A 26230-nucleotide genomic window follows, 5' to 3' on the forward strand; every position below is an offset into this window, starting at 1 on the left:
GTTCGCACCCCAAAACAAATATTATTTGTTTTGGGGTGCGAACTCCAAAGTGGATATGATATCTCTTTAGTTCAGATGTAACCTATGGGTATTTAGCATAACACTGTGCAATATCATCACATTCCTCTGCTTGATTGCGGAGAAAAGGTACATCAAATAATTAAACACACCTGAAATTTGGGGAGTGGGCCACAGGAAAGGCAAACCATCTAGACACAAACAAAGTATCTCGTGTTGTACCAAAGAGCATCTTTTGTAAGCGCGTGAAACTTGATGCAAATATCTGCAGCCGTTTCTAAAATATTACATTAAAGCTAACATGTACCATTTACCCTACCATACCTCCTTAATTTGTGCAATGCTGACAGTACTTGGGGTTTCAGAGTGCACTCTCTCTCTAGACAAATAACAAAAATTTATAAAATCCCTTAACTGTGGTCTAAACATCTGAACTACTGTATTTGTTGTTGTTGGGGCAACGCGGTCATTCTGAAGTCTATGAAAGCAGTACAGCACAGTGAACATGACAACAGTCCACACTTACGTCGCACCAGCCACCTCCCAGCTCGCCAGTGCTCGCAGCAGGGGCAGAACAGAGCTGTGGCTCTTGAAAATTTTAACCAAAGGCTGAGCAGCGTCGTCCTTGTGTTGCACCATCTCGCCCAACAGATAAGCTGCACTTGATGTCACTGGCTGCAAGTAAATGCACACAAGGTGGGCAATCAATCTCAAATTTTGCGGCGTATGACAAAAGCTCCCAAAGAAGAAACAGGCAGACAGAAAAATACATATTCAAATGGATATTGGAGTTGTTGGGGCCACCATACACAACTCGTTAGTTCACATAATAAGGGTGATGCATGAAATCTCCACACAAATACATAAAACGCAAATTAAACAAAGAACAAAGAAAAGAAAAAAAAAGACAGCAACTTAAACAGAACAACATTGCCATGGCTGGTTTCCGTCCTATGAAGATGCATAATAACTTTTGTTGACTGAGAGCAATTTCTCTAATTAAGACATAAGTGAAACCAAGTATAAAGCTACGCACCAACTTGCCCAACATTATATTCTGCTAAATCTTGCTGAACACTGAACAGGAAAGAGAATATCAATGCCAGTGCAATGCGCATCATTGTTTGCACTCTGCCTGTTTCTTTGATGACCGAGCCTGGGCATGTTTTTGTAAGTATCATTTCCTACATTTCAGTATTGCTTAGCCAGTCCTGTTACAGCCCACTGGTCACTACCAGTAAATGTAATGAAACAAACAAATGAACAAGTGAGATTGCTAGTGACACATTCGTGAGAAACCCAGATGCCCATGCCCTTTTACACAGGCAAAAATCTGTTGCCTTTTTTTTGTACCAGGACCGCACAAACACAATTTCAGAATTTTCTTACTTGTACTGTCTGTTTTGTTACGAATGTGAAAGCACGTGTTTCTGCACAAATACAGCCGAGCTGACTTATAATAAACCTAACGGTACTAATTGCATTTGTTATATTCGGAGTTCGTAGTAAGTTAACTTTCCATATTGCTAACAAAAATAAAAAGTCAATTAAGAGCAGTGTTTATTTCTCAAAGGGGCTAATAACCAATTTTTAAGGACTTAGTTTTTTATGGTGCAACACAAACTCACCCTCAGTAGTGTTTACACCTGAAGCGGTTGCTTCCAAAAGCACATGAATATTTATCAAGCAGAATTTTTCAATCTGAGCAGCCTCTAAAAAAATAAGAGTCCCTCCTCTAGCAATGCTGAGAAGTGAGAGCGACGTCGATAGCCCGCCTCTCAAATTGTGAAAGTCACCAAACGTTCTGCGTTCACAGGAGTGAGTGTAACTGTGGTTGAACCCCTACATTTCGACCTTTTCAACCACTTTTGAAAACAAGAAGCTGGTGCAATAAGTTCGCGATGTTGTACAGACATTCCTTATGTTTGCACCACATTTTTGCACAAATACACGCCTACATCATGACTGGCTGGCCCCCGTCGTCGTCGCGTTTTGTCAATAGACGAGCCAAGCCAAATCAGTGAAAACGAAGGCAGCGCCACTTTTCTGCTCACTGCAAACGAAGGCTTATCTGCACACTGTGTGTCAGGAAAAACTTATAATAAAAATATACTGCATTTCAATACTAATAAAAAGACCAGTAACCACATACACTAGTAGAACTAGCACACACCTAGTACATGCCTAGTACACCTAGTACACCTATAACTAGTACATACACTAGTAGTAGTAAAGCACGTGGGGACCTCTTATGCAGCTTCATGTTTATGCCACATGGGGTGCCAAAGGTCATTTTTTGCAACTTTTAGAGATGAATTAAAAATATAAATTAATGTTTAATGAGAAAAACATGGCTCGTTTTAGCCACTACGATAGCCAATCTTTCCATCGGCGAGGTTATCTTGATTCATGTTCTGAGCGGTTGTCTGTCCCTTTAAAAAAGTCTGTTCTGTGCATGCGACTTTGAAAGCACACCCCATTATTATTATTATTATTATTATTATTATTATTATTATTACGATTATTATTATTATTTACAAGTACCTCACAGGCCTTTAAGAAGGCATTGTTTAAGGGGGGGAAAGGATTAACATATTCTTAAGGAATTAGGAAGCAAAACAAAGCATCAGAACAATGGAAGGAATATTCACGCAACACAGCACTATGGAACATCAATACGCTATTAGCAAATGCAATATCAAGAGCCATAACATTAAAGAACAGTAAAAGCAATAACATGATAACATTAAAAACGTTTTGCCCACATACAGTAATAAATACAGTAAAAGAAAGGATAACTGCAATTCTTGAATTAGCTTCTAGAGAAATGCAGGAAAGAGAAGAAGGCAAGATGTGTTACACGGTTTAAACTGCATATTGATCGATTAGCAGATTACAAAATGCACTAGCTTTGATTGGCAAGCGATGTTGTCTGGGAGAGCGTTCCATAAACGAACTGCACGAGGCAAAGCTGAAAAATTAAAAGCGCATCTATTGCCATAAATTTGGGTTTAGCTGAACTGATTGTTCCATCTTTGTGACAACATTGATGCTTTCTTCAGGTTTGATAAGGAAAGGCCAACTGTGTGAAGAAATCTACAAAATAATAATAGAAGGAAAATATCACAGCGAGTAGTTAGAGGTTGCAACGAAAGATAGACTTTTATTTGGCTTACACTTGACTGGTTACTATAATTTCTTAAAATGAACTGGCTCACTCTATTCTGGATGCTCTCCAGTAGTTCGATGAGGTATTTTTGATGAGGAGGAGACCATGTAGAAGAGGCGTGTTCAATTTGTGGCTATATGATAGTTATGTAACTTAGTTTTCGTAGTGGTGAAAGAACAGTTCTTAAGTTTCGGTGCAGGAATCCTAAAAATCTGGAGGCGTTAGATGAAATGGAGGTGATGTGACTAGTCCATGAATGATTATGCTTAAGGAGAGCTCCTAAGTACTTATATTCTGTAGTGTGGTCAACTATGTTAGAATCAGAATGATAAGAAAAGTAAGAGTTGAAAGTTTTTCGTGAAAAGGAAACTATTTTGCACTTCGACACGTTTAGGGACATGAGCGACACAGCGCACCAATCACCGATACTATACGTTCAAGATGATTTTGGAGTGCCACGCAGTCAGCGGAACAGTTAGTTGAACAGTATACAATGCAGTCATCAGCAAATAACCGTACAGAAGAGTCACTGCTTGTACAGTCACTGCTTGTACACGCTCTGCATGCGACAACAGCTTAGCACATGGTGCGTCATCTTTCGACTCGGAGTCATCGTCCAGCGGTGCAGCAGAAACCTGATGAATGATCTCGCCGTCGTCGCGTTCTGCGCATGTCAGTACAACAGTGTCAGCACTTGTGAAACTGTCAAATGAGACGGTGTCCGGAATCGCAATCCAACCACTGCGCAGGTCTCGGCAGAACATTTTCGGCGTCAGTAGAGAGCACATTGGAAGGCGACAAATCCTAGGCCTCCTGGTGCCCGCTTGCCGGCACTCCCCAGCACAGTGCGCAGTCTGTGCGGGCACAGTCGGCGCCATTAGACACTTGACATGATGTTTCCGTATGCCGCGTTGGATCACCGCAACCTCGACACAGCACACAAAGCAAACATCACCGCGCCGTCACGCCAACACTAGTCGCACAAACGAAAAAGGTTGCATCTTGCAGAGTCGTGCACGAAGAAAGAAACAAATCAGCTGCTGGATTGTCTTGACATGGCTTACTAAGCAGAGACCGGAACCGCTGTAGCTACGAACCAGGCAGAAATGATGATGATGAGCGGGGATTTGCAGTAGCGCCACTTCGTGGGGCAGCAAGGAGGCTCCGTTCAAAACAAAAACGGCGTTCAGCAAGTCAAACCATGCACCGGTCAGCGTCGGTGCATGGTGCTCTCGATCGAATTGGCTCAAGGAGTGTTTGAAAAATCAGACAAGAAGTTGCAAGGTGTTCGAACTTTCGGCAGTTATACATTATGGTCTATGGGGAGAATGGCGGTGCCGCGAAACCAGACCGAATAATCGAGCATGCCCGAATTTTTGGAGTCCGAAAAATCAATCGGCGACTGCACACCACGGTTCGATGCTGAAGCCAGCATCTTCATGTATGTGGAGAAACTGACTGTTTTCTTATGTTTTCTTTGTTATGAAAAATGTCTTTCTTTGCCTAAACACAGAGCTGAAGGTGCAACACCATGTGGCACGCTGACATGTTGGTGCTAGTACGTTCTGGATTTCCACACTATTTGATGGGTACATTTCTTTATCTGCGATGACACAACAGTCTAGGTCAAATCAGCGGCAATTTTCATGAAAGGCTGACGACAGGAATATCATTAAAACCCTTCAATACAGATGTGCATGGATCTGACCTTATACCCAGGATGAATGTTTTACGTAATCGCTATAGGTGTAGTTTTGAAAAGGGTTGAAGGCATGTGTTACAGTGGTACTAAAATGGGTACTCAGGGACCACAGAGTATACAATGGCAAGGGACAACAATGAATATACCTTGCTTAAATCACAAAGTTAACGTCCCATTTTATTATTATTTTTCTATGAGTAGTATAGGATTAGCGACATTTTATTCCAGAATGTAAAAATTCACCTTTATAGTGGGTGACATGAGCAAGAGCTCACGAAGGTCCATGTAGAAGTGACTAGAGAAGACCCGGTCCGATGTAAAGAAGAGCTTGAGTCGCAGGGAGCCGAGGCTGACTGCTGCCGCTCCATTGGCTGAAGATGGTCCCATGGCAGTTGGGGGTGAGCGCTGACCCTCTGAGCGTGGCTGCAGAAGGTACCAGGCCTGGTGGGAACAGCTTCGTTCCAAACCAAGGTCGCGGACGGGGATCCGCACCTCCCCGAGGAACACGCTTCCAAACATGCCACCTACCCCACTCAGGTCATGCTGCAGGCACACCCTGCAATGACAACAGCGGCAGCAACAGGAGGTCAATGAGTGTGACCACTGGCCAGCCCAGCTGTGCAAAGCTGCTATGACCATAGCAGCATGTTTTACAATGAAGTCAAAGGGTTTCAAAGGCTTCCAAGTCTGTGACAAAGTATCTTCAAGGGCTAAAGGTTTTAACAAGGGAGCAACCCACATCTAACCACCACAAAACTAATTAAATGGGACTGGACCAGCTGCTATCCTACTAAGCTTAGACAAAATAAAAATTGAATAATTTTATGCACAGCAAACGAAAAGGCTTAAAAACTAAACATGCAAAACTGAATTTATTATTTCAAGGATGGCTGCTAAGAACCTGGTGCACAAACTTGCATGCCCTAGCATTTACAGCATATGTAAAAAGAAACAAAGCCCTTCTATGCATCGCCTATCAGCTGACTCTAGGAAATATAATCAAACTGCTGGTTCATCTGAAGAGTGAGGTGAAATATTTAGTTTGTGATAATGTGTCCCAAGAACAGTAGGCTACGAGGGGCGACATAACAGAGGAGGGGTCCTAATAAATTCTAAACATCTGGGGTTCTTTAATATGCTATAAAATCTCAGCACATGACTATTTTTGCATTCCACATGTTGTAATTGGAGATGCCACAGCAAAATCAAACCCCCGACTTCCTTGTTCTCAACAAACAAAACATAAGCCACATGCCTGGGCATAATGGTGCCTTGAGCACTTGTCTTGATTCTATGGTGCATGGCGTGATAAAAGCAGGTTTTGAGCGCTTTTATGTTCCCCCTAGTGAGCCACCCCTTGTATTTTAACTCTTCTTGAAGTTCAGCCAGAGGTAGGAGTATGTGTGTGAAGCCTTTCTTGTAGCTTGTGTGGGGCAACAGACAAGTCGTAACAGGCAAGCACTGCTACTTTTTGAGCAGCAGGCCAATGCAAAATAAGGCACACAAAGCCCTGGACTATCTATGCAGCCCACTCTCAGAATCCTCTAGAAGTCTAGACTATTGCTATGAAAACATCCGGCCCACACCGGGCAAAATGTAGATTTCCACTGAAACTATTTTTCAACATTTTCAGCCTGATAAGGAACACCTCACGTCTTTTAAGCATGGAAGCAATTTCATGTGAAAAACTTTGGTACAAAATGTTTTCAATCTAATAAGTAATAACACGACAAGATCAGTTTGAGCACCACAATGACAACTAAATATTTTAATCCATGACAAAGTCAGCGTAAATACATGTGTCAAGCTAACAAAGCCCCTGTTACAAAACTTACATCAAAATTATTCTCACCTAAGTTCAAGGTTGCTGAGCTCATCCTTTATAGAGCGTATCTGCTTGTCTGACCGCTGCGGCTTGAGCTGCAATGAGGCATATCAAAGAATGCTGCCACATGAAAATAACCAACTACAACATAGGCAAAGTGAAAAAAACTGCCCAGAACAAAACATACAAGTTGGAAATGACTATTACAGAGCCAAGGGTCATGCATTTCTTCAAACACACCATAATACACACAAGTCCTATTGAAACAGGTGCTATCATGCAATTTCCATGATGTTAGCACGTTATACAACAGAAATCATCAGAAGAGAAGCTTGCACAAAGGAATCACTAAACAACTTGCATACAATGACATTTAACTACTGAAGATTAAAACTTATGAAAAGAAAGAGAAAAATATGATCAATGAGCCCTGCAGTCGTCAAATTTTCGAAAAAACTTGAGTAAAGCTTCTTATGTGAATAAATGTGGTGCACATGTTCTTTTGTTTGTCACATTACTTCTTTCACGCATAAACTAAACACAAAACACCAATGATCAAGAATGACGGCCTAAAAATGCACAATTAAATATATGTCAGCACTGTGTCCATCCTTCTGCTTAAAGTCCCATACTTTCGTTCCATCCTTATTGGACCATGTAACAAATGATGCAGTTCTTTACCTTACTGATCAAATTAACGAAATATTTTTACTTACAGAACCAAAAGTGATCACAAATCTGGAAGAAAGCACAGCAGCGTGGTTTCTAATCTCCTTAGATATACTCTTTTAGCAACATTTGTCTTACACTAATAGGGTGTTCCCTTTGAGTGGAGAACACAGCACACTGCTGAGATTAAGCAGGTGTGTTCGAACACTAAAATTTTTTAATCAAATGTGAACATTCAAGAAAAAAAATGCCCTCCTAATATTGAATAACCTCTTATTTCTAAACAAAGTGAACATAGTTTGAGTGGAGTCCGTTTTGTAAAAGATTGAAAAACAAAGAGGCTGTTATTTATTTTATACATGCATGTAATGCCATTCACAACTGAATGCAAAGCCAACTAAAGAGCTTGTAATTGACAGTAATGAAACAAGGGGACAGACTGTCACCAGATGCATGTAGATTGTCATATTCATTGAACGAAAAAGCCTGGCAGCTTCACATTGTTCTAAAAGCATGCAAACAGAGTGGAACTAACTGGTGAAATTATAAATTACATTGCTTACATTGAGATAACAAATTTGCATCTAAACTGCCTAACAGTTAGCAGAAGTTATCTGCCCCATGCAGTCAATTAGAAATTGATTCCTCTGAGCAACAATTACGGCTCTCCTGCAACAAAATCATTCAGAACACTCATCACTTATATTGGTCTCTTTCCCTCAAGGGTTTGAAGTGTTGAAGTGAGTCCAGAATATTCGAACAGCAACAAATATTCAACAATTTCAAACTGTGAATTATCAAATCAAATAGGACTTGAACAGGAAAAACTATTTAATTCATATTTGAAATTTGAAATACATGCGCGACCCTAGATTCAAGGCTAAATATATTATTGCTTAAAGCAATGCTTTCCTGGGGTGTTTGCAAGGAATGCCGTTATTGTTTAGTGACCATTTGCGAGTATGGAGCACCATGACAAGCTTTTCCACTAGGAAACATCTCAGTCAACGTAACTGCGACACCTCAACACCACAGACAGGTTGACAAAAACCAGAGCCTATCGCGCACTCTCACACCCCACTGAACTCACCCTGCACGAAGTCTTTCTCAAAGTACCACCCGTTTGCACCCGTAAACGACACAGTCCAGTTCCAGCACTGTTTCTTGACTGTGCGTAAATGACACCCAGCTTCACATTTACGAGCAAGTTGCCACTCACACTAGAAGGCACTCTTACTGCACATTGATGCTAGACCGCTTCACTTTTCTGGGAAAAATGTTCACTGCACTCCCCAGTGCTGATCACTACTACTGATCCATTTAGTGTTTACGAACTAGCAGGCACTTGCGTTCTAAACCACGCTTTGCTGCATATTGAAGGCGTTCCCACTCTGACCGATGCTTCCTCTGAGCCACTGTCTCCTCCACAGACCCTTCTGCCACTTTTCTTTCTGTTGGCACTTGCATCTGGGCCATCATGCACCTGGTTGCCCTGAGCTACGTCGGTTTGCACTAACTCCAGCCTCAGCCCGTCGTGCAAGCCAGCAACCAGCAGCCACAAAGAGGTGAGAAGAGGCCAGCAAAGCTCCGCTCTAGAAATGGTTACAGTTAAGCCTGCTTATATCCAATGTTCAGCCTCAAGTACTATTCATTCACCACACCTTTTAAGCTACAGGCTAAACAAAAAAAATTAATTGTTTTGCACACTCACATCAAAGGCGAAGAAGGTGTCCTCAAAGCGGGGGCAGACTGTTTTCCGACGGACTTTGCTTTTGCGGGTCTCCTGCTTAGTGCTGCCATGGCACAGGGTCACTTGAGCGTATGGGTTGCAGGAGCCATTCACCAAGTTCAGGTCACTGCATTCTGTCACTCTAGTGGGCAAACGTGACAAGAGCAATGGTAAATGCAATGAAAACGAGCAAAATCTCAAAATAAACATAAAACAGTAAAATGTACTTGCCTTACAACAAGTTTTGCACAGGGTCCGTATATGGAAGACTTCGTTGACGGCTCTAACCTAACTGAAATGTGAGCTTTTCCCTGCAAGCACAAAAACAGGAAAAAAAGAATGATTAAATTGGGGGAGGGGGAGGTTTAACACCCTAAGGCCACATGCAGGCTATGACAGATGCTGTAGTAGAGAGGCCACAGATTAGTGGCACATACCCAAATCTATGTTAAGTAAACATGAGCTTTTGCAACCTGCCCTCATTGGAATGTGGCCACTGCTACTGACAAATTGAACCCGCAACCTTGTGCTAAGCAGCGCAATGCCTTAGCCACTGAGCCACCACAGTGGATGAGAAAAAAAATGGGAACAAATGCCAAAAATAAAAGGAGGCACAACACGGCTACGCATTTTTTCCATGGCACCAGGCATACTTCTCTTGCTGTTAATTACTATGAAACACGTTGCCTTTTGTAAATGTTGGTACAGAACAAAATCTTCTGATGGTGCTATCGCAAAATTTTCTTCTGGGGATGAGCAAATAACTGCATAGTTTCTTGACGTCGGTGCTTGGTTGCTATAGACAGCCCCTAATGTAGTGGCCGTGCACACGCAACTTTTATTGCAGTTATTGTCAGTGCAGTATTTACAGGTTGCACATCACTGAAAGGAATTGTCAAGCATGCTCCTCGAAAAAACTTCTTATTATGTGAAGCAGCAGAAGCTTGATGTGGGCGAGTTGGTTTTGCATACTTGTATTATATGTTCTAGTGGTCTGAAAATTTAAAATTCAGCTGATGTTATAGTTTTTAAAGCAGATTCGAAATATGTCTTCAGTTCTTGTGTAGCTGCTGTAGTTCTTGAGTTATGTCCTGCAAAATGGCAATATATAGGATCCTTGTGGGCACCTTTTGTGCGCTAAATTTTCTCAAAAAGCATTGTGCTGTAGCTTATTTTGCTCTTTGTAGATTGCAAAGTGTCAATAACTAACTGAAAAGCGTGCACAATTACTGGAACTATGCAAAAAAGATTAGGACACTTCAACAAATTTTTTTCACAATCACATGAAGCATAACCTTGTGCATTTATAATTGTCCTATACTAATGAACTCTTGCATGTATACATTTAAAGACGTGTAGAATGCTGATAGCAACTTCTTGGAAAAGTAGTTGTGAAATTACAAGGTTATATTCAGCTAGGTAACTGTAAAAAAAAAATTTGTTGAAGTGTCCTAATTTTAGTGTCCAAAAACAGTAACGACAGCATGCCCTGCCACGTAGTTGCACATTTCTACTCTGTAGGTGGGTGGGAACATGGTACACTTAAGCGCTGTTGGGAATAAAGCTTATGCTCACATATGTGTGCCCACAAAGGCACCTTTGTCCAAACCTTTCCGAATTTGCCTCCCCCAAATGAAACTAGGCACTGAAATGTGATCAAGGAGCCTTTTCTTTTCTTTTTTTTTTTTTTTACAGAGTTTTATACCTGTCTGCAACCCTTTGCTATCTTTTCTTTTCGGCCATGCCTACTTTGCACCACCATTTCTCTCAGTTTATGCTTTGGGCGAACTGGTCACTCTGCAGTGATACCAAAGACATAGCAGGTGCGCCTATAAATTTTCAACCTACCTGCACTTCTGAGTCGGCATCTACAGGCATGATAGGGAACCAGTTGTCTTTGCCATAAAACTTGTGCATTCCCTCTTTCTTGATAGAGACCTTGCCCAACACTTTGTCCTTGTTAGAGGCCCGCTCTCGCTCAGCCACATAGACTGAGAGGTACCGGAACTCCCGTGGCACTTCAAATTGGAAGTCCTCGGAGAAGAAGGGACTGTAAGAAAGAAGTGTGCAGGGATATTGTGAACTAGCTCTCAAGACACCAGCGCAGCGTCAGCCTAACAGAAGTTTAGCGAGACAGTCTTATAACTCAAAGTTCAAGGGGATACTAAAGACAAACAAGGCTGGTAAAGCATCTTTTTAAACACTACATTCATTCTATTAGGAGTAAAAGCTTGACTCTTCCAGCAGAAAATTAAGGCCTAAATTCCCTTTCTTGAAGGTTGCACATAAAACTCAGCTTCAGTACAACTGTGTGACACAGCAGATTTCGAAGTATTTACTCATCTCAAAACTCATTCAGCTGTACTATTTTGTTGTTGTTGTTTTGCGATGCAATGTAGTCCTTTAATGATAAAAGGTTAGCAAGACCTGTGTAGAAGCTCTCAAAATCCATGCCGTCACTGCAAGCCGGTGAAAGAACTTTATGGCAGCGTTGCCACCCTTCTTTCGTTTCTTTTGCCTCACCATGTTGTCATGGCAAGACTGGTCGTTTTGCTATCGCAGAAGTGCAATTTACTGATACAGCTGAACTTAATAATTCTCTTTCGCACTTCCTTAAATAAAAAAGTGCTTGTCTACCAAAAGCAAGCTAGGTTTGTCGATTGGTGTTTAATAACTGCTACTTAAAAGAACACAGTTAAACTAAACCAGACTGAGAAATTGTGCTTCTGAAATACCAAATATGTCAGTATAACTGTGATCTGATTAATAAACCATAAAGGATAAAAAAGAACTATGGAGGCACTTTATCAATACTCATGATGTGTAAATGCGAGTGGATTACTTGTCGCCGAATTTAGTGTTGCGGTGAAATGTTGCTGAGTTTAGTGCTGCTGTGTTATGTTTCCGAGTGTAATGATGCTGCTTATGAGGTCGCATTAACACTAGACACGAACTGGCCGATCTCTCAGCTGAGTTTTATTTGTGGTGTTCTCACTAAAGTAGTGTTTCACGCACATTGCATTGAGCATTCTTTCTCAATGACACCTTATTTCAGCACGATGACACAGCTTTGCCGAGCGACGACAGTACTTTTCCAAGCGGTACCATGGTGTTGACACTACATTTCTTCATTGGGTTTGTAGGTGAACTCCACCTCATACTATGGGGGGGTGTTGTGGTCATCATCTGACGAGTACTTGAAGCGCGTTGCATCTTATTCGTCGTCGTCGTCCAAGGGCTCCGGCAACGGTGTCTGCGGGTCCTCAACAACATAAAAGGCAGAGCAGGCGGCTGTGGCTCGCTCTGCCATCTAGTGAATCACCCTGGTGGGCGATTCACTAGACTCACAAATGCGGGATAACATTCTAGCACCACACTCCACTGCAGGCAGAAAGATGATAATGATGTGAAGAAAAATGTGGACTCATTGGGCATAGAACCACATGCACAGGCTCAAAAATATTCATCACTGTTGCCCGTTGTAATAGAGGAGCAACGCAACGGCAGCACAGTAGTTAGCGCGCTTGAGTACGGAGTGGTAGCAACGGCGGTGGGGCAGAGGATCAAATCCTCACCGTGGCAACTTTTCTTCTTTTTAGTCAGATGAAGGTGACATAGTTTGTGTGCCATTTTTCTGCCATGGCTTTCTGATGATGGCGGAGTCGCACAATGAGTCAAGTAATGCTTTCACATTAAAATGAAAGATGGGTGGCGAACCACTAAATTCCTGCCCCTGTTCCTTGTCACGTGGTGTATTTTGAAGCCACATTCACAGGGCTAGTGTGGAATAACATTCTACCACCAGACTCTGCTGCAGGCAGAAAGATGATAATGATGTGCAAAAAACGAAAAAGAAAATGTGGCCTCACTGGGCATGAAAAAATGAAGCGATGACAGTGGTTAAGGCAGAAAATAACATCTTATTGGCGCAATAGTGAGCCACTGCATACTTGCAGGTATGTGGGAGTGAGTCACCAAATTGCCACCCTTGCATGAACAACTATGCAACTGTTCCTTTGGCCCTATACGTGTGATTGGCGCTGTGATCTTTAGTCAGGACCCTACCTGGAATATCTAACATGTACTTAGGGATCACTTTTACGGACACGATTGCAATTCAATATTTTGCACTTGCAAGCAGTATTCAATCGTGGTCATTGACCGTGGCACATTAAGAAGGTGATTATGTCAGAATACATGAAACAACTTGGAAACAAAGGCTTGTTGAGAAAACAATGATGGAATGTACTAAGCCACGGAGCCTTCCAGACATTGAAGTATAAAGGGGCAACGCAACAGCTTTTTAAACCTAACATTTTCCCTCTGGTTCAATTTTCAGGAAGTCGGAGAGCTTATTGCAAATGAATGCAATGTAAACTGGTGCCCACTAGTGGAGACTATTAAATCAGGAAGATCTAATTTGCAAGCTATTTCGAACTCTAATTTTGGTGGCTACCTCTCTTGTATTTCACAATACAAATCCGTACAATAACACAACCACGTACTGTCAGCTTTTATTCGTTGTCCTCCATCTTTAATGTACATGGTGGAAAATAAAGATTTCAAATATAAATATATGAGGACCGAGCTGGCTGCCTGAGGATAAGAACATATCAAAGCAAATATTAGAAACAGGATAAGGCATGTGTCTACTGCAGCAAAAGTTCAGAGGTGACTCAGCATGTAATGGAATGCCAAGGTGTTCACCCAGTTAGACCTGTAGGAAACATTTTGAAATTTTTGAAATGTGCACATAGACATGAAAGCAGGAAAAGACAGACATGTAGAGTGCCAACTTCCAGCCCAGCCATTATGTGTGTACTTTTCTGCATTCACGTATTTGTATGTGCTTCTCAAATGCAGCTTAATTATTATACACGAACGACCCTGAGCAGCCTGCTTTGCTTGACACAAGTAAGCTACCTCACTATATAATGATCGCAACGTTTCGAGAGTGTGCGTGGAAATGTGCATCACGGCAATCGCAATCAAAGTTTGTACAAAACAGGCAATTGCCACTGCAGCCTCTTGTCAAGTGATGACCATAGCTGTGTCATCAAATAAGAGCATGCAATGCACTAATGAAATAAGGTCAATTTTTTCTTAGTTACACTGCTGTAATGAGCAAAGCACAAATATTCAGTTGTCGTTACAAGCGACACTCAACAACTCTGATTGATAAAGAGCGTGCACGATCAAGGGACTTGGCTCACTACCACTGCAAACTACCATGCAACTGTGTGTTGAACTGAAACAAAGAATTTGACGGCTCTTATCCCAGACGCACTTTTGGTTGTCAGCAAGGTGCAGCTGATTAAAAAAGAAACGTCCCAGCAACAATCATTCACATCACGGCGGGCCAGTCGTGAAAACATTTCGGTCGCTCAAATGGGCCGACTATAAGCAACAGAAGCGACCGCAGTTTCGTTCAAGACAATCTGATTTCAGTGCAGCGTCGGGTCAGCGCAGGACAGGCCCGCTACAACAGGCACCGCGGATGTAGGCGAGGCAGACGTGTGCTGCATAATCAAGGGAGGCGCGCACATCCGTGTGCGAGCGGCCGCAGAGAAAGCCAGACGGAAAACAGAATGGGTTGCCGGCGAAAACAGGTCACCCTTATCGGGTTCGTGGCGAGCGTAATTAAATGGTGAAAAAGACTGTCACATCCACTCCCGACTACCCGCAAGATAACAGGTGTGTATGTGTGCGCGCGCCCAGCGCCGTGACACAAGCATCGCGCCGATAAAAGACGAGGAGAGGACGCTTTGCGTGTTTCTTATCGGGCGTAAGAAACGGTGAGGCGATCTAAGACGATCTGCCTTCAAAGGAGACCGGAAACGGGCACGCACGCGTGCAGCGCGGATCTAGCGCAACGCGTGGGAAAGAACCGCTTTCAAAGAAAAATAATAAATAGAAGCAACGGGGGGGCTCACTTGAGGGTTTTCTCCTTGGTCGTCGTGCGAAATATCTCCTCCTGGTCGAGCTTGATGGCGCAGTAGACGTCACGCTGTTCCACCGAGCCATGGCTCCTAGGCGGCAGGTTCTTTGCTTCGCCTGGAGAGCACCGAGAAAGAAAAGAAAATGCCACACTAGGCCTCTTTCTCCGACGACGCCACAACGCAGCTCGGACGATCGCAGCCTTTTTGTTTGTTTGCTTTCAGTTTGCCACACTTTCGGGTACCTGTAGGACCCGTGGGTAGTCTCGAGGAGTCATCTTGGGGCGCGGCATCGACAACGGAGTCACCAACGCGAGGCAAGAACGGGGGTGTGACGATCGAGCAGCTTGCGAAACCCCATTCACAAATCCTCGCTACAACTCTCATGAATGAATGAAGGAAGCAAAAAAATTTTTCCGGGATCATTCATAAGAGCCCAAGGTCGTTCCTGGCGCCAACCACGCGGCCGGAAAGCGGTGGCATCAAATGCCACTGATGACGGGCGTATCACGATATAAAGACACGCGGAACGGACCGGACGAATCTAAAGTACAGAGAACTGACGCTACGACGAAGCAAGCGGCAACCTGTTGGATAGGCCTACTCGAAGCTCCCGTTTCTGCACACGCTAGAAAACAGCGTGTAGCAACACATTAGCCTTAACTAGGGTTTAAACCATAGCACTAGACATTCAGAATTCGGAATAACCAAAATAAAACGAATGACTTACCGATCACAACGCGTAATCGCTCTATTAACCGCACATCACTATCAGCCGCCATCTTCCATGTTTTACTTCACGAAATCCCGTCACTACGCGAGAATTCGCGAGAGCAACGGAGCTCATTCATGAGAGCGCACGGCGGCACGGCGATACAAACAAAAGATTGCAGTAGATAGACATACTTTGTATATGGCGAAAGCTCTCCTTCGTACTGAGGTGGCTATAGCGGTTTAATAAACTTTTTATCTTTCAACTTAGCGGGATTTAAGTAGTTAAACACCCGTACTGCTATTTATTTGTTCATCGGTTTTCTCTTGGATATATGTATGTACACCACTCTCACTTTCGCAACGATTTCCGGCTACGCTACATATCCTTACGCTGTATTGCATCTCCATAAAAGAATTAAGCACGAAAAAGTTCCAACATCTGTACTTTATTGTAGAAGTGTTACGAAGTCAACGACTTGGGAAACTTATTGTTGGCGGTGCTGCACGAGTTTTATCTGTAAGCTGAAGCTCGTGGTGAAGCTGCTTCATAAGATTGTAACCGATCGGCAGCAAAATTTTGTGCAAGGTAGTACACAGTCATAATTATATTAAACTCGCAGACGCTTCACAAACTGCAAGTTTATAAGTTTGTTTTCAGCTGCTTAGACGCCTACTAAGTGTCGGCGCTGAAGTAAAAATTGCGACAGCCGCACCGCTGCGCGTCGGGTTAGTGTACAAATCATATGCACAAATGAACAAAACTTGGGTTTTGCTAAACCGATGTTTACTTTTAGAAAGTCCATGGTGATAACTTATTCAAAATGTAAACTTTAGTTAGTAAATCGGCACTAGATATATTTGTATTAAAATTTGTACTTGAACCCGAAGTTTGTTTGCTTGTTTACTTGCAGTGATTACGAAAATGAAAGACGCTGTCGACCCTTGCCAAAAACAGGCATGTGCCATTCAAAAATGCCTGCAAGGTAAACCAATATATGATTTATAATAGTCAGCGTGCTGCTTGTGCAGGCATATGCTCGCCAAAATAACGTTAGCGAAAGATCTGGGTATCATGGATACCCCTTCGAAGCAAGCCACTGTGGGTTTTCGATCGATCGCAACATCGCTTTGGATGACTCGATTTCGCGCCTCCATTGCACGCATCCTAACTACATGCATGTGAATAATGAACAGTGGTAGTAGTTAGACCGTTGCATGCAAGCATTTACCAGCTGCGCATGCTAGATTAAGACCATGGTCCGCTTGCATAGGTTTGAGAAAGCTTTTCCAACTAAAAACGTCCTACCCGCAGTACACAGGCGTGACCGACTTCAAACCTGTGCGCCTTAGTTAACCAATTTGTTGTTTGTTCTCTTTTGTTCCCGAAGCAAACAACTACAAAGAAGAAGCCTGCTCGTCCTTCATCAAGGAGATGTTGAAGTGTTGTGAGAAGTGGAAAACAATGTCTGCTTGCTGCGCCGGGTTTCTGAAAGACGAGAAGTCGAAGTAGGTTGCAACCGTCGACGAAACATCTTGGCGGGATTTAGAATTCGGGAGCGCTGGCCTTAGAAGTATTTTCCATCCGCCTGTGTTTCCCACGGTTTTTTTCTACGGCCATCAGTTTTAGGTGCCACAATGGTGCAGCAGTCGAGCAGGTTCAACGTGGGCAAAGTGAAGCTCTACCACCACCTCGTGCTTGCGGGGCTCATACGCGCCGGGCTGATCGTCGTCGGGGAATGGCAAGACCAGAACCTGCAAGTCAAGTACACCGATGTCGATTACCACGTCTTCACCGATGGCGCTGCGTACGTGGCCAAGGGGGAGTCGCCGTTCCTGAGGGAGACTTACCGGTACAGTCCCCTGCTGGCCATGCTTCTTGTTCCGAACGTGCTTCTTCATCCGGCCTTCGGAAAAGTCCTCTTCTCTGCAGTAGATGTCCTGGTTGGCTACTACGCCTATCACATCGTGCGGACGGCCAAGTTCAGTGAACGCAAGGCTGTGCTTTGTGCCTGCCTGTGGCTCTACAACCCCATTACTTTCGCCGTTTCCACACGTGGTAGCTCCGATTCCATCCTGGCACTCATCGTCGTGTTCTCTCTCTTCGCCCTGCTCAAGAGCAGAGACACGGCTGCCGGCCTGGCTTATGGTTTCTCGGTGCACCTCAAGATGTACACAGTGGTTTATGCGCTCCCCATCTACTTAGCCCTCCAGACAAGACTGCCCTCTGGGTCTGCAGCAAAGGGAGAGTTGGAGAGCTGGCGCTCTTACTTGTCCCGGTTGCTGTTGCCCAACCGACGAAAGCTCATCTTCCTTGGCTCCAGCGCAGCATCCTTTTTCCTGCCAACCCTTCTGTGCTACCTGGCTTATGGTCGAGAGTACATCCAGGAGGTGTTCCTTTACCATGTCTCCCGGAGAGATGTCCGTCACAACTTCTCTCCTCTCTTCTACCCACTGTATCTGGCCAACCATAACACGTCCGACAGCAGTGGTGGCAACACATTTGCTGCGCTCTTGCCACAGCTTTTGCTGATGTTGCTGATGTCCTTCAAGTATGGCCAGCTGAATGACCTGCCTTTTGCCCTGTTCTGCGTCACATTTGTGCTAGTGAGCTTCAACAAGGTGTGCACATCACAGTACTTCCTGTGGTATCTGTGTCTGCTGCCGTTGGTGTTGCCCAAGCTGGGCCTGAGCATGAGGCGTGGTGTACTTCTGCTGCTCATGTGGCTGGGAGGCCAGGCACTGTGGCTGGTGCAGGCATATTACCTCGAGTTTGGCGGCAAGCCTCTCTTCCTTCACGTCTGGGTAGCAGGCCTCATGTTCCTTGTGGCCAACACTTTCATCCTTTGCTTCATGATGGCCCACTACCAGAGCCACATACCTAGAAGCAAGAAGGCCAAGAACAAGTGAATGTACCGGTTTGAATTTAGTTTGCTTTTTGTTGTTGTTGTTGGAGAGCAACCAAAACTGGAATTGTGTCCCTCAACTGTAGTCAGCAGGCTCATTTTTGTTCTTGACAGTAGCCACTCAGAACTACAAATGCAGCATAGTCCACCAGAGATGGCTGTGTCTTCAAACCTGCAGTAGTGTGTGTAGCTGATGGAAGGTACACACTGGCCTGTCAAGCAGCAGTTTATGCCTGTGTATGTGAAATTACAATCTTGTGAACTTTGGCACGGCATCCTTGCATGGTAAAGCTAGCAAATTTGTAAATAGAGGTGATGCATGTCAAGCACAATGAGAATGTGCAGTTCACGTAAGGGTTTTTGGTGTCGTGAGCAAAGCTTTGTGCCCTGTATGTTTCACAGAACCCCTGCATATGCACCACAGATGGAACACTGAGCTTTGTCACCCTGTTTTGGAAGGCTGGGTAGCACTAAATGTAAATCTAATAGATGGGACAACAGGAAGGCAATGCAGCTACCTTGGACGTACCATCATGGAACTTTTCCATAAGCCATCCGACATTATTTTGTAAGCCAGTAAGGTCACAATTTGTCTCGTGAGTTGCTCAACGTCGTACGCAGCTTGTCGGAGCTAGTCTTGAACTGAGCACAGAAATTTTACTGATGCCTAAAGTGCAGAAGCTTGTCAGTCACTGACTACTCAAAAGTAAAGTATGCCATTATTTAAGGGCCACAGACAAATGCCTGTGTACATAGCTGCCCACGAAGATATGACAATACACAATGTGTTAGGAGACCATGCAAGTTGAAGGTTACCATAGAAACTATTGCCAGCAAGCGTAAAGGCTGTGTGACAAAACACTGTAGATGTCTCCCACATGTACACTGTAGTATGTACTCATAATGATGCAGAAAACATATTGTACATATAATACCACCATATGAACATCTGTCTATGTATCCGTTAAGCTGATTTTTAAGTCATGGGCAAGCTAAATGGCTTGTTGACTGATCTCTGTGCTTGTTCTCATAGTGACAGTCTGAACCCTTAAAACCAAATTCATTTTGCATGGCCTTATCATATATTTTTGTCAAAAATTAGTGCCACTCTATGTAAGCAATGCCTTCAGCCAGATATATAATAAGTTAACTTTAGGCACCCAGCACAGGAGCGTATTTGCAAGTGACCATCATCTGGGGAAGCTACTTGTAACCATAGAAAGCACACACAATCAGTAGTTGTGATGTAGCATCTGTACACAACCAAGTTCCTTTGACAGTTCAATACAGCAAAGAACATGCGAATGTTAGAGTACCTTTTTGTTTGACTAGCTTAGTGTGCTCAGTGATCTACACATTCATCCATGAATTCTAAGCACACCTTTACCCCCCTTTAAATCACAAGCTTTGCTTGTTTAGGTGAATATAAGTATTTTATTTAAGGACTCCGCAATGGAAGTTATGTGAAGGAGAGAGATTAATGTCTTTAATGACCTGAACTCCCTACTCACAAACAGACCTCAAGCTGAATTTCTCAACTTCATCTACTGTAGGACAGGGCAGCTCCTTGACTGAAACAGTCTGTACTTCAGTAACATTCTTCAGCTATTCCTGAAACAAAGAATCGATTGGAATACATCTCCATTCCTGTGTTCTCAAGTAGAAGAGCAGGTGTTAGGAGTGCCCAGTTACAAGGTTTTATTCGTAAGACTGAGCATCAATATTGTATCTGTTGAAGCACAATAATCACTTTAGTCTGCCAAGCAGAAGAACCTCTAAGAATGCAAGGCTGGAAATGTTGTGGGACATTTGCAGGTGTATCATTAAAATGGGGTGGGTATATCGAAGTCAGACAGTGAAATCTTTCAATGCCTGCAAATATTCTTCAATCACGGTAATATGGTATACTGTGAAGGAAGTATAGAAGATTTCAGACAGGCACATGCAAAGGGCAATGTGTTTTTTTCTTTTTTTCCTCTGTTAAGATTAAGGAGATGCTAAAGAGAAAAGTAGGTTGAGCTGTATTTGTAATTACCCTTCTACAATGCGAAAAAAGCCACCCTCACTCTGGGAGGAGGCTTAATAAGCCATAAAGGATGCAAAAACAAAAGACTGGCCAGTGACGCATTCCTTCAAGTTTCCACACCAGCTTGCCATGATGTATTTTGACTGCGTCTACCTGGGCCTTGTTAATTTTTATTAGAAGGAATGTGTTTTATTCTAAAGGACCCAGAGCCTGAACTTAGAGATTTTCTATTATTGAGCTGCACCAGTCGAAATATGAGAAAATATTTTACAATCTGTGGTGTCACACTGACGTACGCGCACTAGAGTTTCAACGAGAAATGAGAAAACATGGAACTTTGACCTTCATTTTCTCCTCTAGTAATCAACCTATTACCACAAAATTAGCAAAGAGGGAGTTTTTAAGGAATATCAGGCTATTCTAAACTGATTAAATGTTTCTTTTTGGCATCCCTCTAAGTATCAGTGGTATTCTCAGCAGTTCTTGAAGAGCATGCCTGATGCGCAATCTAAGTCCAGAAAATTTGGAAAAAAAAAATGTCATTTTGCAAGATGGTAATCAAAATCGAATTTCTAAAGATCCTGGCACCAGAGTTTATTGATGTACGGTGCACCTTCTTTTATCACAAATTCTGTTAATTGCAAAATAGCTTCCTTCTCAACAAAATATCAAATTCTTCATGGACGTTAGATGTAAGGAAACTTACTCTCTGCTCTTTTAAAGAAATAACCCCATAAAGGGATTCGTGTTGGAACTTTTAATGTTTGTGAAATGACCAAAATGCCCCCTTCTGAACATGATAGGTCCTGAACTTGGTGCAGTGGAGCCCCATCGTGATGGCTACTGGGTATTTTTGGGCTGTCTTATCCTGTAACAAAACAGTGACTTCTCTTTTGCGTAAAATGTAAGCTACAGGTGCAACAAGCACGACATGCATAGCCATTTCGATAGGCCCTCTCCACACTCATCCTAGTCTTTTTTTTAAATGTAACTATTTTCTTTATTCCCCCCCTCCCTTTTCTTTCCTTGTGTCCAGCCAGTTCACACGTTTTATGTATAACTTGTATGATCTCAATGCAACCAATATGGCATGTGTTCCTATGGATGGGCAGCGCAACCCGGACGAAGGACAAAAGGAAGTACACAATACGAGCGCAGACTAACTGGTTTATTTTTTCAAACAAGGGAATAAAATATAAAGAAAATGTAAACACATGTTCTTTTAAACATTATTTTTTTATTTTGTTTCTTGTATCGAGCCATTCACAGATTTTATTTATAATTTCTAAAATCACAGGACACTTTCTAGTTTAAACCATCTAGATGTGGTAACATGCAAAAGCATGTGCATTGTGAATGATCCAAAGTCATGTGAAGGGCTGAAATGGTGACTCGGGTGGTCGTTGAGATAAGTGCGACTTCTGTTACAGTAGTGAAGCTGCATGAGCAAACATGGAGAATGGTACTTTTCACTGGCAAAAATTGCCATATGGAAATGCAGCGTTAATGCTTGTGGGAGCTCCCAATGTTGCTGAAGTTCTGATAGGCTGGGCTGGGATACGCGTGAGCAGGCGACAGGCACCCCAAGCCAATCAGCACTTAAGCAGCCAATGAAATGGACATGTCCACTAGGTGGACACTTACAGAGTTCCCCCCCCTCCCCCCCCCAGGTTCAGGACTGTTAACAAGCTTATGCATTTAATTCTGCAGGCCAAGAGATCGTGTATTTCTGCACCCTAGACTCCAAATCTGCAGCTTCGAATGCTGAGCAGAAGTGCTGTGGTACTTAACGTTGTGTTAAGAGGTACGAGCACTCAGAAGCAAACGAAGTGCTATAATATGACAGTGTAGTCTGAAGTGGGAATCTGCACTGGCTTGCTGGAAAACTTTTCTCAAGTTCCAAAGGATTGTGGTTAGATGAGTTACTCACTTTCTTCGCAACTCTAGATGCGTCAATTTTTCACCATGGCACAGAATGTATCATTAGCACAAGTTGAATTGCGAACAAGAAATATCTGATCGTAATGCCACGTGTAATTATTGTGTAGCCGGCTTCTAAGTGTGAAGTAGTCCCAACTGTATGTTTTGGAGTCTGAATTAAGGCACTGTTGCAAATGCAGGTGTACCTGGAAATGGAACAATGCATTGTGGTAGTTTCAGAATCATCATCATCATCAGCCTGGTTACGCCCACTGCAGGGCAAAGGCCTCTCCCATACTTCTCCAACAACCCCGGTCATGTACTAATTGTGGCCATGCCGTCCCTGCAAACTTCTTAATCTCATCCGCCCACCTAACTTTCTGCCGCCCCCTGCTACGCTTCCCTTCCCTTGGGATCCAGTCCGTAACCCTTAATGACCATCGGTTATCTTCCCTCCTCATTACATGTCCTGCCCATGCCCATTTCTTTTTCTTGATTTCAACTAAGATGTCATTAACTCGCGTTTGTTCCCTCACCCAATCTGCTCTTTTCTTATCCCTTAACGTTACACCTATCATTCTTCTTTCCATAGCTCGTTGTGTCATCCTCAATTTGAGTAGAACCCTTTTAGTAAGCCTCCAGGTTTCTGCCCCGTAGGTGAGTACTGGTAAGACACAGCTATTATATACGTTTCTCTTGAGGGATAATGGCAACCTGCTGTTCATTATTTGGGAATGCCTGCCAAACGCACCCCAGCCCATTCTTATTCTTCTGATTATTTCCGTCTCATGATCCGGATCCGCCGTCACTACCTGCCCTAAGTAGATGTATTCCCTTACGACTTCCAGTGCCTCGCTGCCTATTGTAAATTGCTGTTCTCTCCCGAGACTGTTAAGCATTACTTTAGTTTTCTGCAGATTAATTTTTAGACCCACTCTTCCGCTTTGCCTCTCCAGGTCAGTGAGCATGCATTGCAATTGGTCCCCTGAGTTACTAAGCAAGGCAATATCATCAGCGAATCGCAAGTTACTAAGGTATTCTCCATTAACTTTTATCCCCAATTCTTCCCAATCCAGGTCTCTGAATACCTCCTGTAAACACGCTGTGAATAGCATTGGAGATATCGTATCTCCCTGCCTGACGCCTTTCTTTATTGGGATTTTGTTGCTTGCTTTATGGAGGACTACGGTGGCTGTGGAGCCGCTATATATATCTTTTAGTATTTTTACATATGGCTCATCTACACCCAGATTCCGTAATGCCTCCATGACTGCTGAGGTTTCGACTGAATCAAACGCTTTCTCGTAATCAATGAAAGCTATATATAAGGGTTGGTTATATTCTGCACATTTCTTCACTCATGTTTGAATTTATGCTGATAGTACCAAAGGTCATACGTTCATATTATAGCACTTCATTTATTGCTCTTGAAAAAGTTGGCATCTTGTCCTTGCATTGTCGTTTTCTTTCTTGTAGTAGTTTTCTTAATTAAAAATACTTTTATATATACATATGTCACAAGTGTCACCATTTGACTTATGTTTACAGAATTTCTGGCTTTTGATATGAAGAAATGTAATTATATTTACAGCTAAAATACTGTCCAGATTTAGCAGTGTTCATTGCTAAACAATTGTTACTTAAGCAATGTAGTCCTGAAAGTTGGATATGCTATTTCTGCACAGGAATGTTATCTGTTAGAAGACAGCAGATATTCTGGCTTAAAAATTAAGGAATAAAATGCAGTCAGAACTGCTGGAAGCTCGCCACAACACCTACAAGATTTACAGCCTCAGGAAAATTTTCTATGCTACAAGCTGCTGTTGTCACAGCACAGAATTTATGTGATATCTTGGCTCGATGCAATAACAAATAGTTCAGGCCCCACCAGCCCAAGCCAATTTGACCTTGGAATAAAAATAGATTGGAATAGTTTTACGTTACCTCAGTCCTTGTCAGTAATTCACATGGAAGCAACTAATTTGCCACTTTCAGTGCACCAATTACCATAATAGTTTTTTTTTTACCTGTAATAGTTAGCCATGTCATTTGCGAGCAGTTTGCTTCCCTTCTTCATTGCTATGGTGGCTCACAGTTGCAGTGTTATGCTGCCATGAGCAGTGTTCATGAGAATGTGTGCTTAAATATAGTAAGCAACTTTGGTCCTGCGAAGAGTGTTACGTAGATGCAATAGCACGCCTCGCAGCAGAACCAGCTCAGTTTGTGTTTTCTGCAACATTTCAGTGATCTTGTCCCATTGAGAGAGAACTTGTAGAAAGGCAGAGATGTCAGTCTGACCTAGTGTACTGTAGCCTGCTGCTCTATGTAGGGGGAATGGGAAACAGAGAAGTGACGATGACACAGATGCACGCATTACGCAACCAAAAAGGCAGTGCTGCAAGCTTCGAGTCCACTACATTGTCATGTATGAAGTCCAAAATCATGTATGAAGTCCAGCTGTGCTGCTGCACATTTTGTGTGATGTGAACATTCTGTTGTGTGTACTTAGTATTTATTGTGAGGAATTAAGTGTTTATTGTTTGCCTTCGCGTGCAAAAGTAGTGGAGAGGAATGTAGGTGGCTAGTAGTTTTTTAAACGCTTGTATGATGCAACGCAAAGAAGAGAAAAAAAGCAACATCTAACTATGGATGCTAGATTTCAGAAAGTGGCTGTGCCTTTGAAAAGGCACGTCTGCCTGGAGGTAAAAGCCAGACAGACACAAGCACCATACAACAGTGTGAAGTTAGGCTAGCTGGTTTGTTGTCAATGTGTTGGGTAACAGTTCAGATGTGACAAGAGAGAGAGTGCACACATCCTCTCCACTATCCATGCTGATGACCATTGCACTTCGTACCCAGCAGTTGTGGTGAGATTTCCACCATATTTTTCTCCATAGTGCACCATCTACACTCTAGACAAGGATGGTCTGCTCTGTACATTGTAAATATCCTAGTCAGCTGAGAAACACCCTTTGGTTTTTGATTCGTAAGTGCTTTCCTTCAGTGCAAACATCAATTTGTAGCTTATCAGTTTCTGTATTGCCCGTTTGTATGCACTTCCTGGTTGTATTATCAAATATGGCTGTATCTATGGTCAAATGAAGCTATTTTTGTGATTCTTCTCCAATATGCACCCGCTTGTTTTTGTGTGACTGTGCATTTCAGAGATGCAAATCTATTGTTTTGCTCCTGAAATGGCCCAAAACACCCAATTAAGGATTATTTGTTAATGTATTGTTTACACATTTTCTTGCATTGACGTGTGCATCCCTTGAAAAGGGAAATAAAGAGGCAAAACAAAAGCAGTGTTCGCACATCTTTGCTATTTTTAACTGCCCCTCAATCGCCAACACATGCCAACAGCTCTACTAGAAATACTTCTGTTTCAAAAGTTTTTGCATGGTAGCCAATAGTCACAACAGAACTATATGGACACCTCACAAAAATGGAGGCATCATGCCCCTCTAATGATGCAATGTCCATTGAGTTGTAAGATGCAATGCATCACAAACGGGTAGTTTGGTACATGTGCGGCAACCTCTTTGATGCACAGAGAGAGAGGCTTTATATTTAGTCAGGTAACCACTACGCAAGCCAACAGAAGCCAAGGAGGGTAATT

The 26230-nt window shown here is 42.9% G+C and overlaps 2 protein-coding genes across 2 annotated transcripts in view; one reads left to right on the forward strand and one right to left on the reverse strand.

Annotated features, from left to right (window-relative positions):
• RasGAP1 (Ras GTPase activating protein 1) overlaps positions 1-15877 on the reverse strand; it is a 66690-nt gene extending 50813 nt beyond the window's left edge. Inside the window, exons 1-8 of the mRNA XM_075681270.1 lie at positions 15779-15877; positions 15046-15166; positions 10961-11162; positions 9344-9423; positions 9095-9254; positions 6742-6809; positions 5133-5445; positions 545-693 (exon numbers count right to left, since the gene is read on the reverse strand). Of these exons, the coding sequence (XP_075537385.1) occupies positions 545-693; positions 5133-5445; positions 6742-6809; positions 9095-9254; positions 9344-9423; positions 10961-11162; positions 15046-15166; positions 15779-15830 (1145 nt within the window). The 5' untranslated portion in view covers positions 15831-15877. The remainder of the gene's footprint in view (positions 1-544; positions 694-5132; positions 5446-6741; positions 6810-9094; positions 9255-9343; positions 9424-10960; positions 11163-15045; positions 15167-15778) is intronic.
• Positions 15878-17268: 1391 nt separating this feature from the next.
• PIG-M (Phosphatidylinositol glycan anchor biosynthesis class M) lies at positions 17269-25913 on the forward strand. Its single transcript, XM_075681272.1, has one exon. The coding sequence runs from the start codon at positions 17398-17400 to the stop codon at positions 18667-18669; it is 1272 nt and encodes a 423-aa protein (XP_075537387.1). The 5' UTR covers positions 17269-17397; the 3' UTR covers positions 18670-25913.
• Positions 25914-26230: the final 317 nt, after the last annotated feature.

Source organism: Dermacentor variabilis, chromosome 2, assembly GCF_050947875.1.
Source record: "Dermacentor variabilis isolate Ectoservices chromosome 2, ASM5094787v1, whole genome shotgun sequence".
NCBI lineage: Eukaryota > Metazoa > Arthropoda > Arachnida > Ixodida > Ixodidae > Dermacentor > Dermacentor variabilis.